This window comes from Mauremys reevesii, linkage group 11 (genome assembly GCF_016161935.1).
Source record: "Mauremys reevesii isolate NIE-2019 linkage group 11, ASM1616193v1, whole genome shotgun sequence".
In the NCBI taxonomy this organism is placed as follows: domain Eukaryota; kingdom Metazoa; phylum Chordata; order Testudines; family Geoemydidae; genus Mauremys; species Mauremys reevesii.
Genome location: NC_052633.1, coordinates 26,546,324 through 26,570,495, shown reverse-complemented (window position 1 = coordinate 26,570,495; position 24,172 = coordinate 26,546,324). Strand labels below are relative to the sequence as shown.

Here is a 24,172-nt window from a genome sequence, read left to right as displayed (position 1 = left end):
GATTTTAGCAGATTAATTGGGGCTATATGCCACTGAAGGCCGTTAGAGCTACTCCATGGCTGCCCTAGCTCATACTGGGGTTGGCACGGCACTTGGAGTCAAGTCATTGGAGCAGTGCTCAGCCACAGGAGAGTATCCGCCCCTGAGAGTCTGTCAGTGAGTTTCATTGCTTTTCCTTGCAAGTTTTTCTTTTACCAACTTCAGTGAGGCTGTGAATCCCTGTGTGAACTGAACTCAACAGTGCCCCTCAGTATGTGTAGCCAGGGCTGGATTAAGGCAATCCAAGCCCCTAGCCGCACTATGACACAGGGTCCCCCTGAAGCCCTGCCTACACCTGGAATATCATGATCGCCCTTCCCAGATAGGCAGAGGGCAGCAGCTTGGATCTTCCGAGGGATGGCAGCAGGAATCTCCTAATTCCTTTGGAGCATCAGTGGTCCCCTCCCTGGAGAGGTAGGGATTGAAACAGTGGCTCTTCCTATACTTACCTTAGCAGGGGTGTGAGTGGGCCAAGCCCACTCTGTTACTCTCTTCCTGCAACACAGTGACCTGTTGGGGGTGGTGGGAGATGTGTGGAGCAGTTCACCCTGCTGAGAAATTGCTTCAGGCTGTCTCAGCCAGATGTCACTGCAACTGGCACTGGTTATGTGTCAGTCACGTTTTCAATTTTTCCCCCACAAACATTGTCTAGAAAATGTTTTTGTAAATGGAAGCTGAGGTGCCCTCCTCATCACAAGATTCCAGGAGGCCATGGGCATAGGCCTGTATAGCATCTCTGCCTTAATCCAGCCCTGGGTGGAGAAACATCTGTAAACTGTCTTACTGTATAGTAGGCATTGGGAGGGTGCCCGTCATGTTGTGTTACAATTCAAAGGTATTCTAAAGACTTCCCTCAGTGCAATTGTTCTTCCATCTCTCTCTGCCTTGCACTGGCTACTAGACATTCCTTTGTGTCTCAGATCCCAGTGTGTGCTGCACCCTTATTTTGGTTACTGGACGAGGCCTGACTGTTAACTGCTTGCTTCCCTCACACAGTTTTGCATGGTGTATGCCTCAGACTCCTCAAATCAGTGGACTTTTTTGCTCCCAGGGTGGCATCTCTCTCCAGGCAATGGTATGCTAGGTGGGCACTGGTCTCAGCATTGATTCAAGCATGTGAGTTTTCTGGACTGCAGCATGTTTCTTGGTGTGTACCAGTAGGGCAGCTGTCCTGTACCTGAGCCTTCTGGGTCCCCTATCCATGACTCTGCTGCTGTGTGCATCTGTGCAGTAGATTCCTTGCATGAGAAGCAGGAGTAGGGCTGGCTAGTGTCACCAGGGCCTGCTGAGAGGAAGCCAGCCAGGGCACCAGTGTCAATAGAGACTCCCTTGCAATCTGACATAAGGCATGAGGCAGTTCTCTGCCTGATCTCTGTAAGAGAAGCCCTGGGCCTGCCTGGCTCCCTGGAGAAAGGGAGGGAAGATTTAATGAGAGGGGGACAAGGAGGATGAAATTCTAGGGGAGAAAGATGGGGGAGGGGAGTGAAAGGCAAGGGGGCACAAGGACAGGTGAGAACAAACCTGGGGGAAAAGGGAGCTGAGAAAGAGAGATGTGAAATTAAAATGAGACTAGGAGTGGGGAAGAGACAACAGGTGGAATGACAAATGGGGGAAATACAGACACGAAGCGTGAAGAGCTGAGACCAAGGTGTGGCACAGCAAATGAGAATTAAACACAGCGGAGGGGTAAGAAGCACAGTCTGAGGGGCCTGGGACAGAGAGAAGGTGTGGGGGAAGGATGTAGGAATGGGTAGAAAAATGGTGGAAGCGAATGATCGTACTTGCCAGTCTCACACACTTTGCTAGGCACAATCTTCCAAATGAGGCGTTGGCCTCGGGCCATTTTTGAGAAACATGTATCATATGTGACTCTTAACCGAATTTCCAGACTTCAGTCAGGGCAGGCCAGGGTACTGAAATCACTACTTAGTAGCTGCATTACTGCTTCAGGAGCAGCACATCTATATTGTGATTAATGGTTTTATAGACTCCATAGTCTCCTTCCTTTAGCTAGACTGGAACCCAAACTACTTGGTGGTAAACCAAACAACGTGGATTTTTCTCTTATAAAGGCCGTTTTTTGATATCTGCCTAACACTTTTTTGGAAGTGGCAATGGACATATAATCCCCTGGTGAGTAAGTATCACAGGTCTGCCTCTGATCCTGATCCACAGAGGGTATGTCTGTTACAGCCCCAGCTAGATAATTATGGTTATTTAGCTCAATCTGTAATGGCTTATGTTTTTAGCTCAGGTGGTCCCTGGTTCAGTCCTTCCGGTGTTGGCCAAGATGGTGGCTGTCGCAGATGTAGTCTATCAGAAACAGGGGGGACTGTAGCCCCTCCAGCTGATAGATAGACACACACACACACACACTCTCTCTCTCTCTCCTGTGAAAGGACTGGAATTTGATTATTTTGGAATGTATGCCCAGTTAATAAGATAGCGGGAGCACCACGCTTTCTTTTAATAGATCAAAGGTAAGTAATCAGTGTTCAGAAACCATGAGATTGAAGGATATGGGGTGGAGGAGACATCCAGGGTCATCAAGTCCAGTCCTCTGCTTATTACAGCCCAACCATATTTTCCTTACTATGCCATTTGGAATGTTCTTTCTTTATATGTGAAAAGAAGCATTTACTGAACATGACATCTGAAAACATGAATCCTTGGAGGATGCATAAATATCTGTGACAATGATGTGGCTTTTTTCTATACTGGTCCCTTTAAATTCTAAGCAATCTCCAGGGGTGAGGAATTCAGCAACCATTTTGTTCTCAGATTTCAGTGCAGACTGTTGGAGGAGAGAGACACTCTTCTTGCTCATGGAAACTTTACTTTTGTTTTACTTTTTGTGCTGTTGCATTTGTAATCTAACAAAGGCCGTTGAATCAAAAGATCCTCTGGCATTTTATGGAAAAATATAAGACAGATGGCAATGAGTGGGGATGCAAAGCAAAGATTTCAGAGGAAGGGAAGAAGGAATGAAGAGGTCCCCTAGTAAAAATTAATTTAAAAAAAGTCAAATGCCCACTTAGTGGAAATGTGAAATCTTTTAAAGTTTAATGAAAATGTTTAATGAAAAAGAGGAACAATATGGATTATAAGTACAGAGAAGGAAGGAATATCTTTAGGCAAATGCTATACAATTTTTTTCTTCCTAATGACACTTGGTTAAACACTTATGCTTTCCACAGGAAAAGATTGCGTTTAAGGATTTAATACAGGATCTTAAAAGGAATTATGCGCTGAAACGTAACTGTGTTTAGCTGAAAAAGAGAAATAGTTCTGAATTAGCAGCCTATTCTTTTCCTTAAATATAAATAAAAAAATTAATTTGGGGCCTAAAATTACTTGTCGTTGGCCCCGTAAGAAGTGCAGTTTATGGGTTCCTTCTCTTAAGGGGCGGCTCTTTCAGCGCCCCCCCAGCAATCATGCGCGGCGCGGGCGCGGGAGCCGCGAGCAGCGGACGCGCCGCCAGCACTGCAGAGGTCGCGTCTCCGCGCCCGCCGGCTGGACCCCCTGACCCCCGCGGCGGGGACGGTCGCGGCTCCCCGCGCTCGCGGTCATGCCTGCGCGCATGCCCGCGGGAGGTCCAGCGCAGAGCCAGACCGCGCTCCCTCCTCAGTCATGCCGCCGGGCGGCAGGTCTCCGCCCCGCATGGTGGACTCCGCAGGCCAGGCAGCGCGGCCCCCCCCTCCCGCCCGGCCCCCCTAGCCCCTGTTTTGCTTGGGTGCCTAGCTTGCTTGCTGGCTTCTCTTACTAAAATGTATACATGTATCATGAATATAAACAAGAATGCACCGGTTATTGTATGGTATTGGCTTTGTTACCAATGTATGTCTTAATGAATACAGGTTTGGGAATTTATGTGGGAAAGTCAAACTTGCAACTAAGTTGGTATTCCAGTATTTAACTTTTTTTTAAAAATATATTGGATCACATGTGTATGCACCGTACATAGGCATTAAAGACAAAGTCCTGGGACGAAATCCTGGTTCTACTGAAGTCAGTGGCAGAACTCCCATTGACTTCAATGGGGCCAGGATTTCATCCATCTCGTGCAGTTTACAATCTGCTATGCAGATACCAAACAGATCATTACAGACTCCGGTTGGGATCATAACATGACTTCCTCTACTACTCCCTTTTCAGCGTTCCTGAAAACCAGTCTGAAGAGATCACAATTCACCTTCTATATTCTGTGTTGCAAACAGTCCCCCTGCGTATGTGAGAAATCCATGTTGCTGCCAGCATGCGCAGCAGGAATATAGCTGGGAGCAGTAGGTACTTCCTTTTAAGATCTGTAGATATGATGTGTGATGTGTGAACACTTTGGCATGGGTTTTCAAGCTGGCATCCTTCCAGGCCAAGAATTTCATAGGGAAAATGACATCTAAATCACTGAAACTCTGCAATGCCTGGAATGTGACCCAAAACTGCGCGCTCTCAAAAGAACAGTGTGTGCGCTCCCGTTCCTTTAGCGCAGCTATGCAATTAGGGAATACTTAACAGCTTTTTAATTTTAGTGTTTGAATTGGCTTTACGTGGAGACAGTGACAATTGACACGAAGACAGAAGCAAGGAAAAGACTGTACAGCCAGCACAGTCCTGGCATGCTTTGAAAGCTTGTTCCTTCAGTCCAGATGTTCTAAATCACATGTGGAGCAGTGTTTGTGGCCGGATTCTGTTTGAAACGAATTGTTGATGGTCTCCCGAGACAGCTTGTGACAAACTGTGCAATAAAAATGCTAAAAATAGCAAGTTATTCCCTGGAAAAGCTGAGTTCCCACAATTCAGTGAGCTGGGAAAATTGTTGAACTTTCTTTGGACACTATGTGCTCGTTCCCTGCTCTTGCAACCTTTCTGGGTCCCCTGCTCTTTGCTTATAATCATTTCTTTTTCTACTAGCTCCAAGTAACCCTGTCCTCAATCTTTACTGTACAGATAGTGGATGAATTTACCATTCTTTTACTTTAAAAATATATATATATATATAATCTCGCACAGTGGGAAATGCACTTATTAGATTCAAGCAATGTAACAGTTTGCAATTGTGGTGGGGAGCTTTTCTGTTTCTTAGAAAGCTAAACTGTAGGAAATGTATGAGAAATAGAAAAAAACTTGCTGAAATAGAGCATCTTATTACAGATGTATCATGCTACAGAATAAAAATAAATAGTCACAGCAGAATTCCTTCTGTTTTTTTTTTTTCACCCTTGGGAGAATACATTCTACCTATTACTCTTCAGTCCAGTGAGGACTGAATGGGACCATTTTTGGAATTTGTACATTATATGTTACTCCTTAAAAAGCCAGAGGGGTAAATATTGCATGAGTTGGACAGTGACTTTTTCCCCACAACAGTGAAGAGTGAGGGCCCAGCTCAGGGGGTTGTTTTGGTTTTTTGTTTTATAAAGAAGAGGAAGGAATTTTTACAGTATAGTAGCAGAGAATTTGCTAATAGCTATTCACCACAAAAAAAACCCAAACTAAACCAAAAGAACAATCTCCCCCACACTAATCCAGGCTCGATGGAAGACATGGTATAGGGAATTGGTAATAATGGGCTATAGATATGTTCACTGTTGAGTTCAAAATTCAGCTCACATTAGTAGTGACCAAGAGTTGATAGCCATTCAGTGATGTGTGAAGTGTGTTGGTGGTTTGACTCCAATCCAAGTACTAGTGAAGTGTCCACATTACAAAAACCGCCTTCCCAATGGCCGTATTCTTTGGTCATGGAATTGGCCACAGAATCAACCACCTAGCATAGGAATGTGCTCCAGAATCTAAATTTACATGTAACCCCCACCCACATATCTAGCCTGTGTTCGAACCATTAAAATGTGAGGGATAGCTCAGTGGTTTGAGCATTGGCCTGCTAAACCCAGGGTTGTGAGGTCAATCCTTGAGGGGGCCACTTAGGGATCTGGGGCAAAAATCAGTACTTGGTCCTGCTAGTGAAGGCAGGGGGCTGGACTCGATGACCTTTCGAGGTCCCTTCCAGTTCTAGGAGATAGGTATATCTCCAATTATGATTATTATTATTGTAAGTGAGGCATTGTTGTCTGCCTGAGTCTGCAGACAGCCCAAAACAATAACTCTGCTGAACTGCCCCATTCATTTCATCTAGGGGTTAACTCTGAAACTTAACAATGGCATCTTGTCTCAACATAGCTAACAATTTCACCACTAATTATTTTAGTAGAAATATCTAGTTCATATGCTTGTCCGACAGTCCCGCGTCACCTCTCATGCTTGCTTATGTGCCAGATCCTTAGCTGGTGTAAAAGGGTGTATCTCAATTGACTTCAATTGAGCTACAGTGATTCATACTAGCTAAGGATCTGTTCCAGCCTCTGCAGTGCACTTGTGTATTGTCAATATAAAAATCTGAGGCACACAGAAAATGTAGAGGCAGATTGAAATAACTTGATGATAGTATGAGAAGCAATCCAGCCGTCGTGTGTCGTTCACATTATTGAATTAATTATGAAAATGGTCCAGTCTCTGAAATGAAGTTAATGCAGAATTTCCCGTTTGCTGAGCAGCAGCCATGGAATTTAGGCTCAGCTCGGCACAGAACACATGGGGCCCTGAGGACAGAGCTCATAGGGCAACCCATTAGCAATGTAATCTGCTGGAGTTCCGAACCCACCAACACAGCGGTTGGTCTGAATGCCTTCCTGCTAATGACCCAGATGCTGCCCGAAATAGAGCATATTCTGTGGCGGGGAAGTGAGGTTTATTGCTGGCTCACTGTTTGCCCACGCAGCCTCCGGCCTGCTCCTTTACAGACGGTTATAGGTGGTGATTGCAATCTTCTCTTTCCTTGACCGTGTTCAGAGCTCTTTGTATTCCTGACTCAATGAAATCCTGGCTCCATTGGAGTCAATGACAAAACTCCTATTAATTTCAATGTGACCAGGATTTCACCCTCACTCTTCCCCTGAATCCAGAGTTCATTCTTGTTAATGTATGTCACTATGGACGTTAATGTAAGTTTCTATGTCCAGGCCTCATCATCAGAGAGCAGAGTTTATTTGGCAGAGGGTAGAAATTAAAGGGAAAATCATGAGGATATTCACTTCTAGACAGATTCTGTGACAATATACAGTTAGGCGGACACCAACCTTGTGCAGCGAAGTATGAAAATATAACTTACATCACAGATGGACAAAGTGTCTTTCAGACTGGCAACATGTGACAAGCAGTGTCTCTCTCTCTCTTATAGATGTACAGGTTTTTATCTCATTTGTTTGATATAGAAATGAAGGACATATCCGTTTTAATATAGCATTCCATGGCCACTAATAAAATTTGTTTCTTTCCATTGTTTAACCTCAGAGTTTCTTCTGTTATAACATGGATGTTTGACTAATATTGTTTTGTTTGGGTTTATTTTTTTTAATTTGTTTGCTTGTTAGTGTTTACAAGGATGCTAATGTACATTTTACATCTACTGACTAAACCAGGCCTAAAACATCCAGTGCGTTTTTCTTACAATACTTCTCTGTTTGAATGGTCTGTTACTATGCAGATAAGCATGGTCCCTGTTTCCAGGCAGGCAAATTGGCTATGTAACATAGAAAACACAGTTTAGTGTTCCCAGGGTGTATTCCATTGTTAGGATTCATATAGGCCTGGCAAAGCACATAGTCACAATTCAAAATCTTTTTGTGATTGGAAGAAAAAACATTCAGATAGAATAATGAAAACATTTCAAGGTATTTCACTATAATAAATATTTTTAACAAATCTGGAACCAGCAATTATCATTTATATTTGAGATAAAATATAATTTCTCTTAGTATGAAATTAATACAAATGCTGTCAGATGGGTTTTGAATCCACTGAGGAGTTAAATTCTTTTTACTCACAGGAAATAGCAGATAGTAAGAATGTGTACATCTTGACTATATATACCAGCTCCATTTTTGGCGAGTCTTGTTTCATCTTTTGTTGTTGATTTCAAGCACTGTGCATGATGGCTGATGGTAGCTTGATAGTACTGTGTATAAAACTGGCAGTGCAATTACCAATGTATTTCTTCACTGCAATATTCTTCCATGTTGTGTCAATGGAATAATATGTTAAGGAAGGAAAAAAAGTAGTAGTAGCAGTAGTCATCATATTGGTATGATGTTTGCAAAGATAAAAACAGCACCGAATAGTCCATACTTGTTCCATTGACTTCTACACTTACCAGTTTTCAGGCTATAGCCATTCTAAGGGGGGAAGTAAATATTTTATTTAGCTAAAGTTAAAGCCAGGTCAGCTGCAGCCAGTGTGAGGGTACACTATTGACTAAGCATTGAATGGCAATTGCACGGGCAACGCTTTGCAGAGAACATACCCCTCTGATATGACATGGTCAGCGTTGCTATGCTACATGCTACGACAAGGTCTCATTGCCAGTGATACTCCAGTCAGAGCAATAGGGGAGATGAGGATTAAGCACATGTCGCCCTGTGGGTAAATACAGATGTGTTTATAAAGGGCTTGATCTCTCGTTGGTGCTTAGTGCCCTCAGGTACCATTGACTTTAAAATTAGTCAAAAGGAGTTGAGGGCACTCAGCACCTGGCAGGATCTGGCCCTTTATAAATGGGGCTCTTCTATTTTCCAGCTAAGTGACTTTGCACATCTATCACCTACCATATTGGTCCTAATGTTCACAATGTCCCCGGCAACACTGCCCTTGTTTCACACTATTATAATTGATTTGCTGAGAGGTAGCTCAGTTAACTGGATTTCCCAGTTAATCCTGCTCTCAGTAAGCGGAGTAGGCAGTATTAAAGAAACACACTGCAAGCCTTGGGCCTAAGAAGCACTGCTCCTATTCGACTATATATGAGGAAAGTGCTGGCCTGGTGGCTGGGCTCTGCCACTGACCTATTGTGTGAGCTTCTTTGCACCTTCGTTTCCCCCAAAGCCTTTGCTTGTGTGTTTAGCGCTTTTGGGGCAGGCAGGGGCAGTCTCTGGTTTTGTACAGAGCCATGCGCTCTCAGTTGGGCCTTCTTGGTGTCACTGCCATATAAAGAGTGACCATATGGTCATCCACAACAAGTAGCGCAGATAAATGTCTTCCAAGGAATCTCTTTTTTTCATTGCAGTTTACACTAATGTGTGAGGGGAAAGAACCGGTACTTGCTACCACAGCTCCTAAATTGTCTATAATCCTATGAGAAATGTGGAATAGTGGTACACATTTAGGCATTTGCACAATGTCCATCACTTTTGGGAGGAGAAAATAGACCCACCAGTGATAAAATCCAGTTGCCAGACACAGGTTTTAACTAGGGCGCTTGTTCTTTTAGCTATCTAACTGCCCCACCATCAGTCTGTTTCTGTGGCACCGTCTTCCTCTGGGTGAAGTTCTCTAATTTAGTTCAGTTTAATTTAATTATTTTCAGAAGCTGGTTGGTAGTAATTGGTTCATTGAAGAGGATGCCTTCCCACCGGTGAACAACTCTTAGCTTGGCAGGGAAGGATGCAGAAGTCACCATCCATTCATCAGAAAAGACTTTGTTTATGGGCCAAATGCTTTGCGCTGAGTCTGTGCACATGGGTTTAGGTATGGGGGAAATCAATTATTTATGCTCCTTATGGTCAATTTCCTTAACGGCAAGGTCTGCTTACCTCCAAAGGATATCATCATTGTCCCTCCAGTGCCAAAGTTGGGGTACGTTTTACTTTGTGGACAGGGCGTGCCTTCTTAAAAGTAAGTTTGAATACTCAAAGGAGATGAGAAATGTGGTACCCTTATCTGCAGGAACTCCTGAAACTCTTTCATGTCTGGAGAGCCTAATAAGATCTAGTCGTCAGTCTTTTAGCACATGTCCCTTAATAATTCATGAGCTAAATCAGATTGAGTTGCAGTTTGACTATGGGGTGAGTGTACCTTTATTTTACAGGCCCTTTCTCTCTTCTGAGGTATTTGATGTACAGATGCCTCCTACTTTGTTTTACACCAATAATAGGTTGCCTCTCACGGTCTAATTTTGAGTTTATCATTTCAAGGAAGAGGCATGGTTTGACCACAGGACTGGGAACCAAGACTGTCCTGAGCTGTAATGTACCACTGAATCCTTCTGGTTTGGGGTAAGTCCATTAGTCTATCTCCCTCAATCTCTCCCTCTGGAAACTGAGGAGAATAATTGTTACTGCTCAGGGGTATTGTGAGAATTAATGTTTGTAAAGCAGTCTGAAAATGAAAAGCATTATTCCCAGGGAACGCTTCCTGCTTGAGATGAAAATCATGCCCACAAATGGCCCTCAGCTTTCCTCCTACTCCTGTGAGAACTTATTGCTTATGTTTCTGCTTCTGAGTGTGGTTGCATGGCTTAAGGAGCAGGAAATGTTTGCCCTGCCTTTTTACCAGACAGCTAGGTCTATGAGCCTGAAATGGTCAATAAAATGGGAGAAATAGTCCAAGTTCAGATTCAGCTTGGCTCTATCCTCTCCACAGGTACAAATTCTTAACCTGATAAAGGGTTACATTATTACTCTTTTTAAAAAAACAAGTAAGGAGCAGCACAATTCAAGACAATAGGTGACTTGAAAGTGGAGTGCTGGATGCTAGGTAACTGGATAAAAGGCTGCCAACATTGAAAGCTGTATTTATGGAAAGGTTAATGCATTCAAGCAGAGTGAGGTATATTGGGTTATTTGTTATATTGCCTGTTAAAAGCTTTTCCTGACAAGGAAGGGCAGGGTCACCCAGGTACTCCTAATACCAATTTATCCGTACAGAATTGGCCAAGGACAATTGAAACATATCATTAGCTGCCATTTTGGCAGTCCAACCTCCTGGTAGGAAAATTGTTCAGTATGCACCATCCCCTGAGAGTGTCGACTTTGGATTTGATGCAGAAACCCATGAGATATCTGATTACCCAGCAATGTTTTCCCACAATTCATAAATATATTTTTCAACATGATTTTATAACCCAGACTTTTTAATATCTGAGTCTCAAGCTTATCCTTCACATCAGCAATGACCTAAAATCTTGTAAACAAATGTTGTTTAGCTGGGAAGGGAGATTTAATGTCAATGTTCAGTGCGTTATTTCCATTTCCTTTTGTTTGCAGAACTGGAAAGATATTAAGACTGTTTCACGCCCGGTGCAGATGAATTCGGCGACAACACAGTAACGGTAGGTAAATTACACCAGTCTGGAATGGTCTCTCTGAAATGGTTAAGAGAATTCTCTTTGCTGTCAAAGCTGCTTCAGGAAGCTTGGGGACACTGTTCTTTATTTTTTTCCCCAATGCTGAGATTCAGTGTAACTCATTTACAGATGTAGGCTTTTTAAAAACTGAAAATGCTGCTAGGTGTGTTTGCCTAGCTGGGGTGACTGGTGGGCCATTAACAACAGGTGATATTAAAGGACAATTTAGTAAGCTTTAGGGAGCTGATTAGGACATGCTGCACAGATAAATGTTACATCCTGTCTTTAAATTTCTTTCTCACTGAGCTGGAAGATGAGGTAAGTAACATGTTAATTATAGGGTAGATCCTCAGAATTCCCTTCCTTTGCAGATGAAGCTAAACTAAAATGTTGCAAACACCATAGAAAGGACAGACCTATAATACAAAGAGACTATGGGCCTTATTCTTATTCGAACACTGGTGTTAATCCATTTATACTAATATAGCTACTCATGTTTTACATCGGTATATGTTCAGAATTAGATTCTTAGGGAGGTTATAGGTAGGAGATAAGACAATATATGGCAGGGTGATAAGTGCCCTTATCAAACACTGGGTGCTCAGCACCTCACAGGATCAGGCCCAAGTTAGGCCTTGTCTACACTGGGTTTGTAGCTGTACCAGTGCAAACCCCTACTGTAGTTACGGTTTAAACTGGTACAAATCTCACGGCACTTGTGTAATTTGTGTCTATGCTAGGGGTTTGTATGCGTGCAATACACCCACTTGCTAAAACCCCAGTGTAGCCAAAGCTGTAGATCTGATTTGGACAGTGTGAATCCTGTAGGATTTCCCAGCATGGATTTTTCTCCCAATGCAAAACTCCTGTCACTTGGGGGAACCAATACAAAACAAAATCATAAACCACAAACTTAGGTCTATACTTATTAATAGTTACTTTCCTATCCAGTAAAGTGGGTCTTTCCCCAAAGATCATTCAGTTGCGGAACTGACTGGCTTCACAGGAACCAGGATTCAATTCTTCATGAGAACTCCTTGCTCCTCAAGATGTCATTTCAGTGAAAGGATTTAGAGAACCCCTCTCTCCTTTGTGTTGTATTGAAAAAGTCATAGACAGTGCGAATCTCTTGTCTTGTCATAATGTTCCTTTTTTTATTTTTACCTTCAAGAGGTTTTGATTGTTTCCAGTTGTCTCTGATGGTCTTCCATTGGAAGTCTTGGGACTGAGCAAGGTGAAACAATTGAGCCTTGCATTGCATCACTGGCTTAACAGGAGGGGTGACCATTCCTTGCTGACTGAATGGGTCATCATGGAGACATATTATCCCCTGGTGATTAACTTTTACTCCAAGTCCCTAAAGTGTACTTTCAATATAAATAATTTGTCATTCACTCTGTCTTACATTATCTTACTTCCTCACGTCACCAGGGTCACAGTTAACCTAACTCATGCTAACTAACATTCATTAAGATCTCTTCAAAACCTTGTTAATTATTTACTGGCTTCCACACATTATTCCTTAAATATTACCCATACATGCACCTCACAATGATTATGAATTTTGACAAGTTATGAGCTTTCTGTAGATACCTAACATGCTATATAGATAAATGACGTGTTTGGAGCAGTGAGCTTGTCAGGTCTCAGAGATGTTTGCAAAGAACAAGGAACCCTTTGCCAAGAAACTTCTGTGGCATAATATCACATGATTCCCTTGGACCAATGGTCTGCAGAGGCTCTGGTAAGTGGCCATTGGATATATTGTGCAGTTCTGAGAAGTGTTTGAATTATTTTTCTGTTCCTAAAGAGGAAATATGCCACGTTTTAGAAAAGCTCAAAATATAGTAAAAAATAAAAGTGAGAACCAACCTGGGAAAAATACATGATTATTTTAAAAGGAAGGATAGGAATATATGAAAGATCAACAAGTAAGTGATAGATTCTAGCAGTGATTATGTAACTGATTCCGTTGTCTTTTGAGTGCCTGGCAAAGTATCTCTTGAATTTTGGCTGATTCTGATGTCATTCACAACCATTCTCCCACTAGCTTAAGTGAGAACAGAATCAAGTTTAGAGTCTTTAATGGGGATCTTTTAATGTTTTTTTTTAATCAGTATTATCCAGTTTGTAACTGACAATTTTTATGGTCTCATGACTCCACCCACTGCTCCCAGATCATGAGCAAGTGGCCCTCTGAGATTACCAATGGCCTGGAGAAAGGAAGGAGTCCTGAGGGGTAGCATTACAAGCCTTGTGTGTCTCATTTGTATCCGTGTCCTTTTAACCTTAGCTGCTTTCCCAAGTTACTCAAGGGGGAACATCCTCTTGAAACATTAGTCATGTGTCCCATCTACCCATATCCTCAACAGATGTAATTGTTTAGGAGAATTTGTTGCTGAGGTCAGATGAATAGCTCTGGGTTTTGAACCTTTTATTTTATTAGCTGTGTTCTTAAAAAAAAAAAAGTAGTAGTAGAGGTGACATAATGCAAATGGGTCTTACAGAGTCTGAATAGACTCTTTTGAACTTAAACTGCTAATGATCCATTGCTGTAGAGTGGAAATTTGATGGTTTTTTACTCAGCTCTGTGCATGGTAATCTGAACTGAATAAACAGCACATGTATTAGGGTTTGGGGTTTTTCAGGGGTGGGAGTGTGTTTGTTACAAGAGGAAACTGTAACAGTATTTTTACCAGGAAGAAAGCAATTGGGCAAAAAACCCTGTCAAAGTTGCTTTGTTACTAAAAAGAGGAACTGGGCTCCACACACTGGCCCCAAGGGAAAGTTTCCTTCACTGTGAGCTCTCCCTTGGAAGTTTGTTCTGACCCAGCATATCTAGCTGCATAGGTTTGCTTTTCACATGTACTAATGTGTGCAACATGTTGTGTTTTTGTTTTGTTTTTTGCACTGAGAGATTTTCCAGTGCCCTGATATGGCCCCTTTCCCTCTCCTCACCCTCGATTTTTTGCATGACTTCTCTTCTGAAAGGCCTGTGCATCATCAATTTTCAGTTGTGATAAAAACCAAAACATGCAAGCTCTGGCGAAGTGTGCCTCTCACCCAGAGGAATTGTCTGTAATTTATAAGTGTAAACCCTATGGCCAGAAGCTGCATAAGAGAAAGAGCTGTCTATTGGTGAAAATTTATGCCACAGAGAGCTTCATTTGCATAGGCTACCTACCCACAATTCTTTTAGTGGCATTGAGGAGTCACCATAACTACCATGGACTTGGATTTTGGGGGCAGTGAGCTCGAATGCTCTGAGGTAGGGATAGAGTTATTACTTTGTGGCAAAGAGCTCATTTCTAAGAAGGCCAAGACTCTGTTCAAAGATCCTAACTGCTCTTGGTTCCCCTCCTGTGGAGACTTTACTGCGAGAGGCCATACAGACTGAAGATGCCACTGTAAGAGACGGAGTAGAGTAAGGGCTTCACTGTAAGAGCCATTGCAGAGGACAGTAGCTGAGCTGTGTGGACTCAGGTGAGGCCTTGCCTACCCAACACCTTAACAAAGCTGAATGACTGTCACTGTTACAGGGCCAGCTGCCACTCCGACCTCTCCCTGGGTGTGTCTGTGGCATGCTGGCATACTCATACTAGCTTTAATCTAGCTAGAACAGCTAAAAATAGCAGTGAAGACATGGCAGCATGGGCCCATCCAGGACTATGGGTTCATACTTAGGTATAAGACTGCACTGAAGCCCACAGCTCATGCGACTGCATCGCTATTTATAGCCATTCTAGCTAGGTTAAGGCTACCATGAGTATTGCAACATGTGCTGCTCTGATTGCAGTGTAGACATGCCCTCTGGGTGCACTATTACCTATGTCGGACCTCATGCTTTTACTTTCCTTGGGGTGGAATCACACTACTTTTCCACGCTTAGACCTGGTCCTAAGCTACAGTACCATGTGTATTGACTGTGCTTACTCAGCAGGTCAGAGTGGATTCAGTAGCTGCGGACCATTCCTTCAAGAATCTGTAACCAGTGGATTACAGAGACCCAAAACAGTTTCCTAAAACAAAAGCATTGTTTAGCAGCAGGAACAGAGCATAACATAAGAGAAGAGGATTTTTAAACAACAAAAGGCCTACACACATCTCTCCTACCTGCATTATCTCTTAAATCAGCCTCTGTACCAGATGATTGGTGGATATCTAATGTAATGTCAGTTTTCTGAAAAGGCTCCAGAGACGATCCTGGCAATTACAGGCTGGTAAACCTAACTTCAGTATCAGGCAAACTGATGGAAACTATAGTAAAGAACAGAATTATCAGACACACAAATCAACACAATGTGTTGGGGAAGAGTCAACACGGCTTTGTAAAGGGAAATCATGCCTCCTCAATCTATTAGAATTCTTTGATGAGTCAACAAACGTGGACAATCACAAAGATGGGTTAGGTGATAGTGCCTCCTGGCATGACCATGCAAGCAGCTTCCTTGGGACTGCAGAGAAACTCACAAAGAGGCACTTGGACTACTGCTACTAACTGATCCAAACTGAGAGAGGGGTTTGGTGCATGAGTGAGGTGGCTCAGCCAAGGGATTATCACATTCTCACCCGAGCGTGGGGAGGGAATTAGACTGACTACTGCCAAATTCCTGAAGGGAGGAGTATATTTTACTTCTGATTTGCATATATATTCTGTGCTGACTGTGTTCCCTTTCCACTAGTAAGGATTTCCTTGTTTGTACACAGTCTGAGTGCTTGTGAGGAAATTCTGCCTGTTAAGGGCAGCTGGGGAGAGTGCTTTTAGTTTCCCCAGGTTTCTGGGTGGGGCACTGGGGCTCAAGCCAGTTTAGTTATTTGTCAAGAGGAACCTTAGATATATTGAACTCAGCCCTCTTTGCTGCCCTTAATCACCTGGCAGAAAGCTCACACAAGGAAAATTGTTGCACAGACTGGAGAACACAGTGATTTTGTAATTAATGACAGCACTGGATTCAGAGATGAATCACAACAAATAGGAAGGCACTGAATGGATTTATAAAGATCTCCCATCCATGTGCTGAAACATGAAGGCTTTTTAAGTGCTAGGATTTCCCCTTGTATACAAATTACTGTAAATGAACTGAAACAAGGCTTGCAGCTTCCGAGGTGTTGCCACTGAATTTGGAACCCTGTTGTAAGTTGTAAGGTGATGGAATGTGAAAGCACAAGCTCTATAGATGTTTTGCTAAGTGGAAAATCTTCAGCATCTTTCAATAAGTAATAGCAATACTATCACTTAGCACTTCTCATCTTCAGATCACTTTACAAAGTCACTAATGCTCACAACTCCTCAGTGAGGTAGGTAGGCATTATCGTTTCATAGATGGGAACTCTGAGTCCGTGAGATTAAAGGAGAAAAAAGGGAAATCCAGTTAAGTACAAATGTGAGAACTGAATGCCCCCATACCGGGGCTGAGGGTGCCAGTCAGAGAAATGACATCCACCCGTATCAATGGGTGAGGGAAATGGATGGGGCTGGCTGTGAAAGGGGGACACTTGCTAAAGGACGATGGATAGCCCCTCTCCCTGGGAGTCTCTGGCATCCATTGGCCAGCTGAGGGAGAGAGGTACTGATTGGCCAGCATTCCCCAGCTCCCAGGATTTAACTCAGCAGCCCCCCTACCCACCCAAATAGGAATGGGAACCCAGCCTGATGGATGCTGCAGGTCTTGCCGATTGCCTGTTTAGGGGGTCAGGAAGGATTTTTTACCTCCCAGGGCCAATTGGCAGAGGACCGGGGATCTTTCTGCCTTCCTCACCGCACCTGCAAGTGACGGTGGATTGAGTAGGGAACATGTTTAGTACCTAAGTGAGGCATTGGGTTGGTGTTGTTTGTTCATCGCAACTTGCAGGCGGTTTCCAGTGCAGTTAGGAGAGTGAAATGAACAGTTCCAAGAGGGAAAAAAAGGTGGATTTTGATGATGGGCTTTGAGCTCATGTGATAGGTGAGACCTTGTGGTCTTAGTGGGCTGAGGTCTCCATCCTGCTGCACCCTCTGTGCCCCTTGTGGGGGGGTAGGTGAGGACTCAGAGATGAGTGCTTGGGGGCAGACTGAGGAGAGCCTATTCTCCATTATGGCTTATATGGTAAGCAGCCCTGTAACCCTGGTGCCAGTTATGGGCTATATGGTAAGGAGCACTGTAATCTCTGCACTAAAACCAATTAAATGCCTGGTATAGGAGAGTATGGGTGATGGATGCATAATGCCTCTCCCTTGTGTTCAAGTTTAATAAAATTTGCGGCCTGCCACTTAATTCTATGAATGTGTCTGTCCTCCTTTTGTCAGTGTCCACACCAAATACCTTTGTAAAATGTCATGATTGACAGAACGATGTGACATCACACATGCTAATTGTGATATCACAGAACAATGTACATTACTATTTTATAACATCTGAAACGAGTGCTACATTCTTCCCAGAGGTCAGACACAATCTCTGCCTAGGATAACTTCAGTCTACGTTTTTTCATGTGGCAAAGTGAATGAGGATTATCAAACAGCAGGTGAGGATGGGGAAGGAAGAGGGTTACAACAATAAAATCACATGAAGGCTCAGTGTAGGGATGTGTATGTTGTGGGACATGTAATGAATGACATTGACTTGTAGGCCTCAGAGAAGAGGTGAGTTTCCTGGAGGCTTGTGAAATGAGGACAGAGTAGCGGCTGGGTGGTGTTGGGTATGTATATTGGAGTTGGGATCAGAGCCAATGGGCTTGCTCAGACCATGGTGTTACATATTGCTCTTAAACATGTCTCTGTGTCTCTCCATCAGCTCACTGATCTTCAGTTTGGTGTGGCCCTTCTGGAAAATTCCCAGCACTGGGTAAAGTCACACACTCTCTCTGGTACATTCATCTGTAGCTGGGTTCTGAACCCCCTATCCAAGGGGCCCTGGCAGTTGGCAGAACTATTTTTAAAAGGGAAATTCTGGGATCCAGCCAGCAGTGGCCACCATGTGGGGTGCAGGCAGGAGGCCTGAGGATGCCTAAGCATTCCCTATCCCTGTCTGAGCACTTAAGCTGGGGCCTGTGGCAGCCTGACACAGAGGAGAAGAGACACACGGGAAAGTGGTCAGGGAGGACCACAGCCCCTGCAATCAGTAACCCTTTCCTCACCCAGTGGGTCCTTCTCATACCTCACCCAGTTCTCCTCAACCCAGGGAATCCCCTGCTGGCCCCAAACACAGCAGCTTCTCCTGCTGTCCCAGCTCCTCGCCCCAAGATGATTATCCCCTTTCTTCTTCCTCCCCCAGCAGCCACTCTCCCTATTCCCAGGGCCTCCCACTGCTCCTCACTTACCTTTGGGATCTTTGGAAGAGAAGGGCAGTGACTTCCTGCCTCCCGTTCCATCCCATTGTCTTCTGAGGGCAGCTGACTGGCTCCCCACCTGCCACAGGGGGACCCCTTCCTCTCTCCCAATCCTTGAGGAAGGCATATCTTCAGGGGAAGGGCAGCTGTCTTCCTTTCCCCTACCACTGCCACATGGTCCAGCCCACAGACTGAGCTGGTGGGACTCTGGCCCTGCACTTTGTAGACCATGCTAAGGAACCTTCCTTGTGCTGAGAAATCCCATCCAGTATGCACAGGGTAACCCAGCCCCTCTCTGCCTGCAACCTCCCCAGGTAGTGTGCCTCCCATCCTGTCGGATACCCAATCACCCTTCCTGCCTAACAGCTCCCTGGGGACCTACCCAGCCTTCCTGCTTTCCTGTCTCTCTACCTCTCTGCCATGCCATTAGCCTAGCTTCCTTCCCTGCCTTCCACCCACTCAGCCTCCACCCTACATACACTACCAGATTCCCACCTTAGGAATGACTGAGTGGGAAAGAGTTGGGAGCACCGAAGGAATGGGGGAGAGGGCAGCAGAGACTTGTTAGAGGACAATGAGGGGATGCATTAGAAGGCAAATACCCTTGGGAACTTGAGCTGGGAAACTGAGACCACACTGAGACTAGGCAGGGAGCAGGAAAGGTTTCACTGGGAGTTAAGGCCAACTATGGGGAGCAGTAGAGTGTCCTCTAGATGTTTACTCAAACCACCTACTTTAACTCCCAGGTGACAGCCAAATGGAGAGAAACCTGGAGGTCACCAAGGGGAAGAGAGAGAGAGGGAAAGGGGATAAACTAGAGTCAACACTGAGAAAACAAAAGGGGAGCTGCTGTCTAAGGGGAGCTGCAGTGTGCATGTGGTGACAGACTTGCTATTTGCCCTCTCAACACCCCGGAGGGGACCGCCATTTCTACCTCCCCAGTGAAGACAGCCGTGGGGGCGGGGTGGTGGTTTTCTTTAGGGACAGATTATAGGAGAGTGTCATGGGGTGGTTGGCTTCTGGAAGTTGATGAGCATCCACTTTCTGGATCTTTATCCAAACCTCCTGAGAATTCACTAGAATACCCCATGGACAACAAGTCCCTGTACAATTGAGCCCCGCCTTACGTAGGTGCTTGCATTCATGCTGGGATTTGCTCCTCCACTGCAGATGATCAGTATGAATAGCCACCTAATAGAGACTGCGCCCTGGCAATTTTACAGATGCACTGCCTTGCGGGGACTTTCCCACCTCCGGTGGCACTTACCTCCTGCAGTGAGATCTCCATAAAAGATGTTTCCTGGCACAATGTGCTGAGAATAATAATTAAAAAAAAGCTGTTCTCCCCACTCTGAAATGTGCAGAGTCACTAATGACTCCATAAATCCATGCCCTCCGGTGCTGAAACTCAAGAGGTTATATTTTTATTGAGATGAAAGGTCAGTCATCTCACAAAGAATGCATTTTCCATCAGGCAGCAGAGACCATTTTCTGGACAACCCTTCTGGAGTGAAATGTACACTGCTAAGGGTGGTTTTATTTAACCCCTGATTTTTATAAAGCTCAGAAGCTTGAAACCAAAATTTGGTTCTTAACAACAACAACAACAAAAAAAGCCCTTGATTCTTGCAAAGCCATGTGCACTGGTTAGTGAAAGATGGATCCTGGATGGTGAAGCTGCTATCGCTGATTTTGGTTGGTTTAAACAACAACAATAGAAGCATTTGTCTAACAGGATGGGTTTGGTATGTATCTCTATGGGAGCCATTCCATTGACTTCAGTGGAAATTTGAGTCGGACTTCATTTGAATAAGAGAAACTTTAAAAGTCTTATTAAAAAGTGTTTCAGGTTCTTTCCCCCATAAGTGAAAGATTCTTTGTAAGTGAGGGTTTGGCAATGGAGATATATAGCAGAGATTTGGGGCCTGGGTTAAGAATAGTTGCTAACTTTTTATGTGCCGTTCTCAGGTTCCTTTTGGAGCTGGAAATACAAAATGTTCCCATTTTTAGCAAAATAATCTATCATTTTCCAGATTTATGCTGCTCTGATTGAGCCCAATCCAAAGTTTTGGCCCTAGAATCAGATCTGGATTTTGAACATCTCCAAAGTATGAGACTGTTCAGATCCCAGTTTCCAAAAGGAGAGAATCTCCCTCCAAATGAGTGAGGTGAGTAGCAACCTAGGAAATGGTGTTTGAAAACAGGCTGAAGAGCAGTGGGAAAGAGATTTAAAAAGGTCTCCTCCAGCCCCCCAAAGCCCTGGCCACGGCCCCTCTTATAAATGCTACTGGGTGACTCAGACTCAGACGCTTTTTGGCAGAAAGGAATCAGGAAGCAGCACAGAAAGTCAGCCACATGGGAACTTCAGAGTTTATTATAGTCCATTAGGGAGTAGGTGACACAAAGATCTTTGCTGCTATTTGTCCCACCATCTCACCCGTATGCTGCCGCCTTCAGGCATTGTGGTGAAGTCCAAATCTGCCTGCAGGGGGGACCATCTCCTTCCTGCTGCCACTGGTAAGTTGATGGTACTCCAGTAGTCCCTGTGGTAAATGCTTCTTTAAACAGCCCATTTGTCATTCTTGCCACTAGCTCAGCATGGTCCTGGTCCCTTGAAATCCAACCTTCATCAGCTTCATAGGGTGGTTGGGCCTTTAACCTTCTTCTAGCAACATGTAGTCCCATCATTGCTTTAAATCTTACTATCAGCTTCATGTGGCTGTTGCACCTGTAAATGACCCTAGACCTTTCCACCTCCTCATTGTTAATATCTGTTTAACATGCTGCTCCACAGGGTTGGTGCCCCAGCTGTCCCTGCACGTGTCCTAGGGCTGGGATATATGGGGGAGCTTTTCCCTTTTAGATATCCCCTTTCAGCCAGCAGTTCTTGGCCACCTGTCCCACCCCAGGCCGGGAAGCTGGACTGAACTGGAGTAGCTGGGCGATGAGGGTTTTGCAGGGCTCAGGCAGAGGAGGAAGACCATCAGGGTAGAGGACACCCTTCTTCTGACGGCGGGGCATGCTGTGGATGTGGGTATCATCAAAGGGCATGCAGCCAGTCACCATCACATAGAGCACCACCCCCAAGCTCCATATGTCGTACTTCTTGGCATCGTAGGGAATGCCCAGCAGCACCTCGGGGGAGGCATAGGCAGCTGATCCGCAGTAGGTGGTGCTCAGGTCTGGGTAGCCACATGCCTCCTTGCCAAAGCCAAAGTCAGTGAGCTTTGCTCGGCGGCCGTCAGAGGTGAGCAAGACATTCTCACACTTGAGGTCCCGGTGCACCAGGTTCCGGTCATGAAGATAGCGCACAGCACCCACGATCTGTCCAAAGATGTCCCGGGCCTCTGGGACACAAGGTAGTTTCCCCAGTCGCTGCACCAGCTGGAGCAGATCAGTGGATGCTGCTTCCATCACAATGTAGAGTTTCCCATTGCAGACCTCGATGAACTCAAAGACCCGCACGATATTGGGGTGCCGGATCACCCGCAGGATGGAGAGCTCCCGTGGTAGAAACTTGTGTACAAAATCGGGGGGTGCCCGGCGCCGATCCACCACCTTGATAGCTAGTGGGCCCTTGTACTTGGCTGAGGTGGCCACCCTCACCTTGGAGTAACTGCCCTCACCCAGGGTCTGGCCTAGCTTGTAGCCAAGCTCGTTAAGCAGTTTGTCTCCTCCGGAGGTTCTTGACATGGTGCAGTGTGGCTTGATGGGTTCTGATGGGTTTGATTGGGGCTGGTGTTTTGCTCCAGGGATTGAAAGCTTTAACCCATTGTGCGTGGCAGCTGTTGACTTTCACCCCCCCGTGTTCCCACTGGGTACTTGGTCCAGGGGCATCACTGCTCACCCGGGTATTGTGATGTGCTAGGAGTGTCATAGGTCACTCCCTTTGTGCATTGCCAAGGGTGTCAAGTTAGCTCCCTTTCCTTCCTCCGCTCTTTGGGATCCTGGGCATATCATGTACAAAAGCAAGGGGAAAGCACCTCATGTTAATTTTCTTGAGGTTATTGTCCCTTCCACTTGAGTTTGGGCTAGGCTTCTTGGAATAATAAGAGCCTAGTCATGAGCATCCTGGAAGGAGCAATTAATTTCTGGTTTTTGCCAGACTGATGCATATTCTGCACAGAAAACTAGATATATTCAAATCAGGATTTACACAAAGTGGTGCAAAAAGAATGGTTTTATACCCTGCCAAACTGCAAGTTGTTTTGGGTGACTGTGAATATTTATTTTGTAATTCTGAGGCTGTGTTACCGGAAGATTTTAAACCAATTGAATTCAGCCAGTGATGTTGCCTACAAATGCTGCTCTTAATTTAAAACCTTTATTTTTAATTTATCTGTTCTGGTAATTAAGCCCTAAAGGAGGTTCCAGGGAAAGCCGCAGCTAGCTAACTTTCCCTTGAAAGAACACAGATATAGGCCTCTGATCAAGAATAGCCAGTCAAGCAGTGAATCTTCAAAAAGAAAAGTAGTATTTATTTAGAAGTGAGTCGTTCCAGTAAAAGAGTAGAGATAGATAAAATAAGATTACAGTTAAAAAGGGAATGAAGCGATGTGACAAATAAAAATGCAACACTACAATAATAATTTCAATTTAACTCTATGGCATATAACAATATAATCATTCATGTAATACTCTATACCTTATAACAATATAATAATTGAACATGTAACAATATATTAATTAAACATTCAATATTAAATACTTAGAACTAAGCACCTAGGAAGCGCTGGCCTGGTGGTTACTAAATGGGTAGAAGCAGATCTCACTCAGACAGAAACATCCAACTTTATTTACACTTGAAGCCCCTAATAAAAGAAAGATTGGACTTACAGGGGCTTTCTTAACAATCCCTCTGAATCGTCTTCAAGGGCCTTATGCTCAGTCTATGTTTTGGGAGCGCTGGTAGCAATCTGTGCTGTTGTTCAAGCGGCTGCCTGCCTCCACTGAGGTAAAGTTTCTTCTCAGGGAGCAGATACAGAAGCCTGCTTGGCTGCTGCTGAGGTAGCTGCTGCAGTGGCCTTGGCTGGCTGGGTGGCAGAAACAGCCATTGCCAGGGGCAACCTTGGAACCCTGAGTGTACTGCTGTTACTGCTGCTGCAAGAGCTGCTTGGGAACGATGCTAGCGAGCGTGGGTTGCGGGGTGGTCGTAGCTGCTTGGGAACGATGCTAGCGAGCGTGGGTTGCGGGGTGGTCGTAGCTGCTTGGGAACGATGCTAGCGAGCGTGGGTTGCGGGGTGGTCGTAGCTGCTTGGGAACGATGCTAGCGAGCGTGGGTTGCGGGGTGGTCGTAGCTGCTTGGGAACGATGCTAGCGAGCGTGGGTTGCGAGCGTGGGTTGTGTGGCGCTCGTAGCTGCTTGGGAACGATGCTAGCGAGCGTGGGTTGCGGGGTGGTCGTAGCTGCTTGGGAACGATGCTAGCGAGCGTGGGTTGCGGGGTTGTCGTAGCTGCTTGGGAACGATGCTAGCGAGCGTGGGTTGCGGTGCTGTTGTTGTTGCTTTGCTAGGATGGAAAGGCCATTAGCTACTTACAGAAGCCATTGCTATGGCTTGGGGTGCTGCTGCTGCAGTAGTAGCTGCTTTCAGAGCCGCCCAGAGGATTCAGGAGGCCTGGGGTCTTCGGCGGCGCGGGCCCCCCACTTTGGC

The 24,172-nt window shown here is 44.9% G+C and overlaps 1 protein-coding gene and 1 long non-coding RNA gene across 2 annotated transcripts in view; both read right to left on the bottom strand.

Annotated features, from left to right (window-relative positions):
* LOC120374469 overlaps nt 1–23,594 on the bottom strand; it is a 43,897-nt gene extending 20,303 nt beyond the window's left edge. Inside the window, exon 1 of the long non-coding RNA XR_005586120.1 lies at nt 23,360–23,594. This is a non-coding gene — a long non-coding RNA (uncharacterized LOC120374469). The remainder of the gene's footprint in view (nt 1–23,359) is intronic.
* LOC120374468 (testis-specific serine/threonine-protein kinase 6-like) lies at nt 20,866–22,359 on the bottom strand. The gene has a single exon (XM_039494202.1). It carries the CDS (start codon nt 22,214–22,216, stop codon nt 21,383–21,385), a length of 834 nt encoding a protein of 277 aa, XP_039350136.1. The 5' UTR covers nt 22,217–22,359; the 3' UTR covers nt 20,866–21,382.
* Nucleotides 23,595–24,172: the final 578 nt, after the last annotated feature.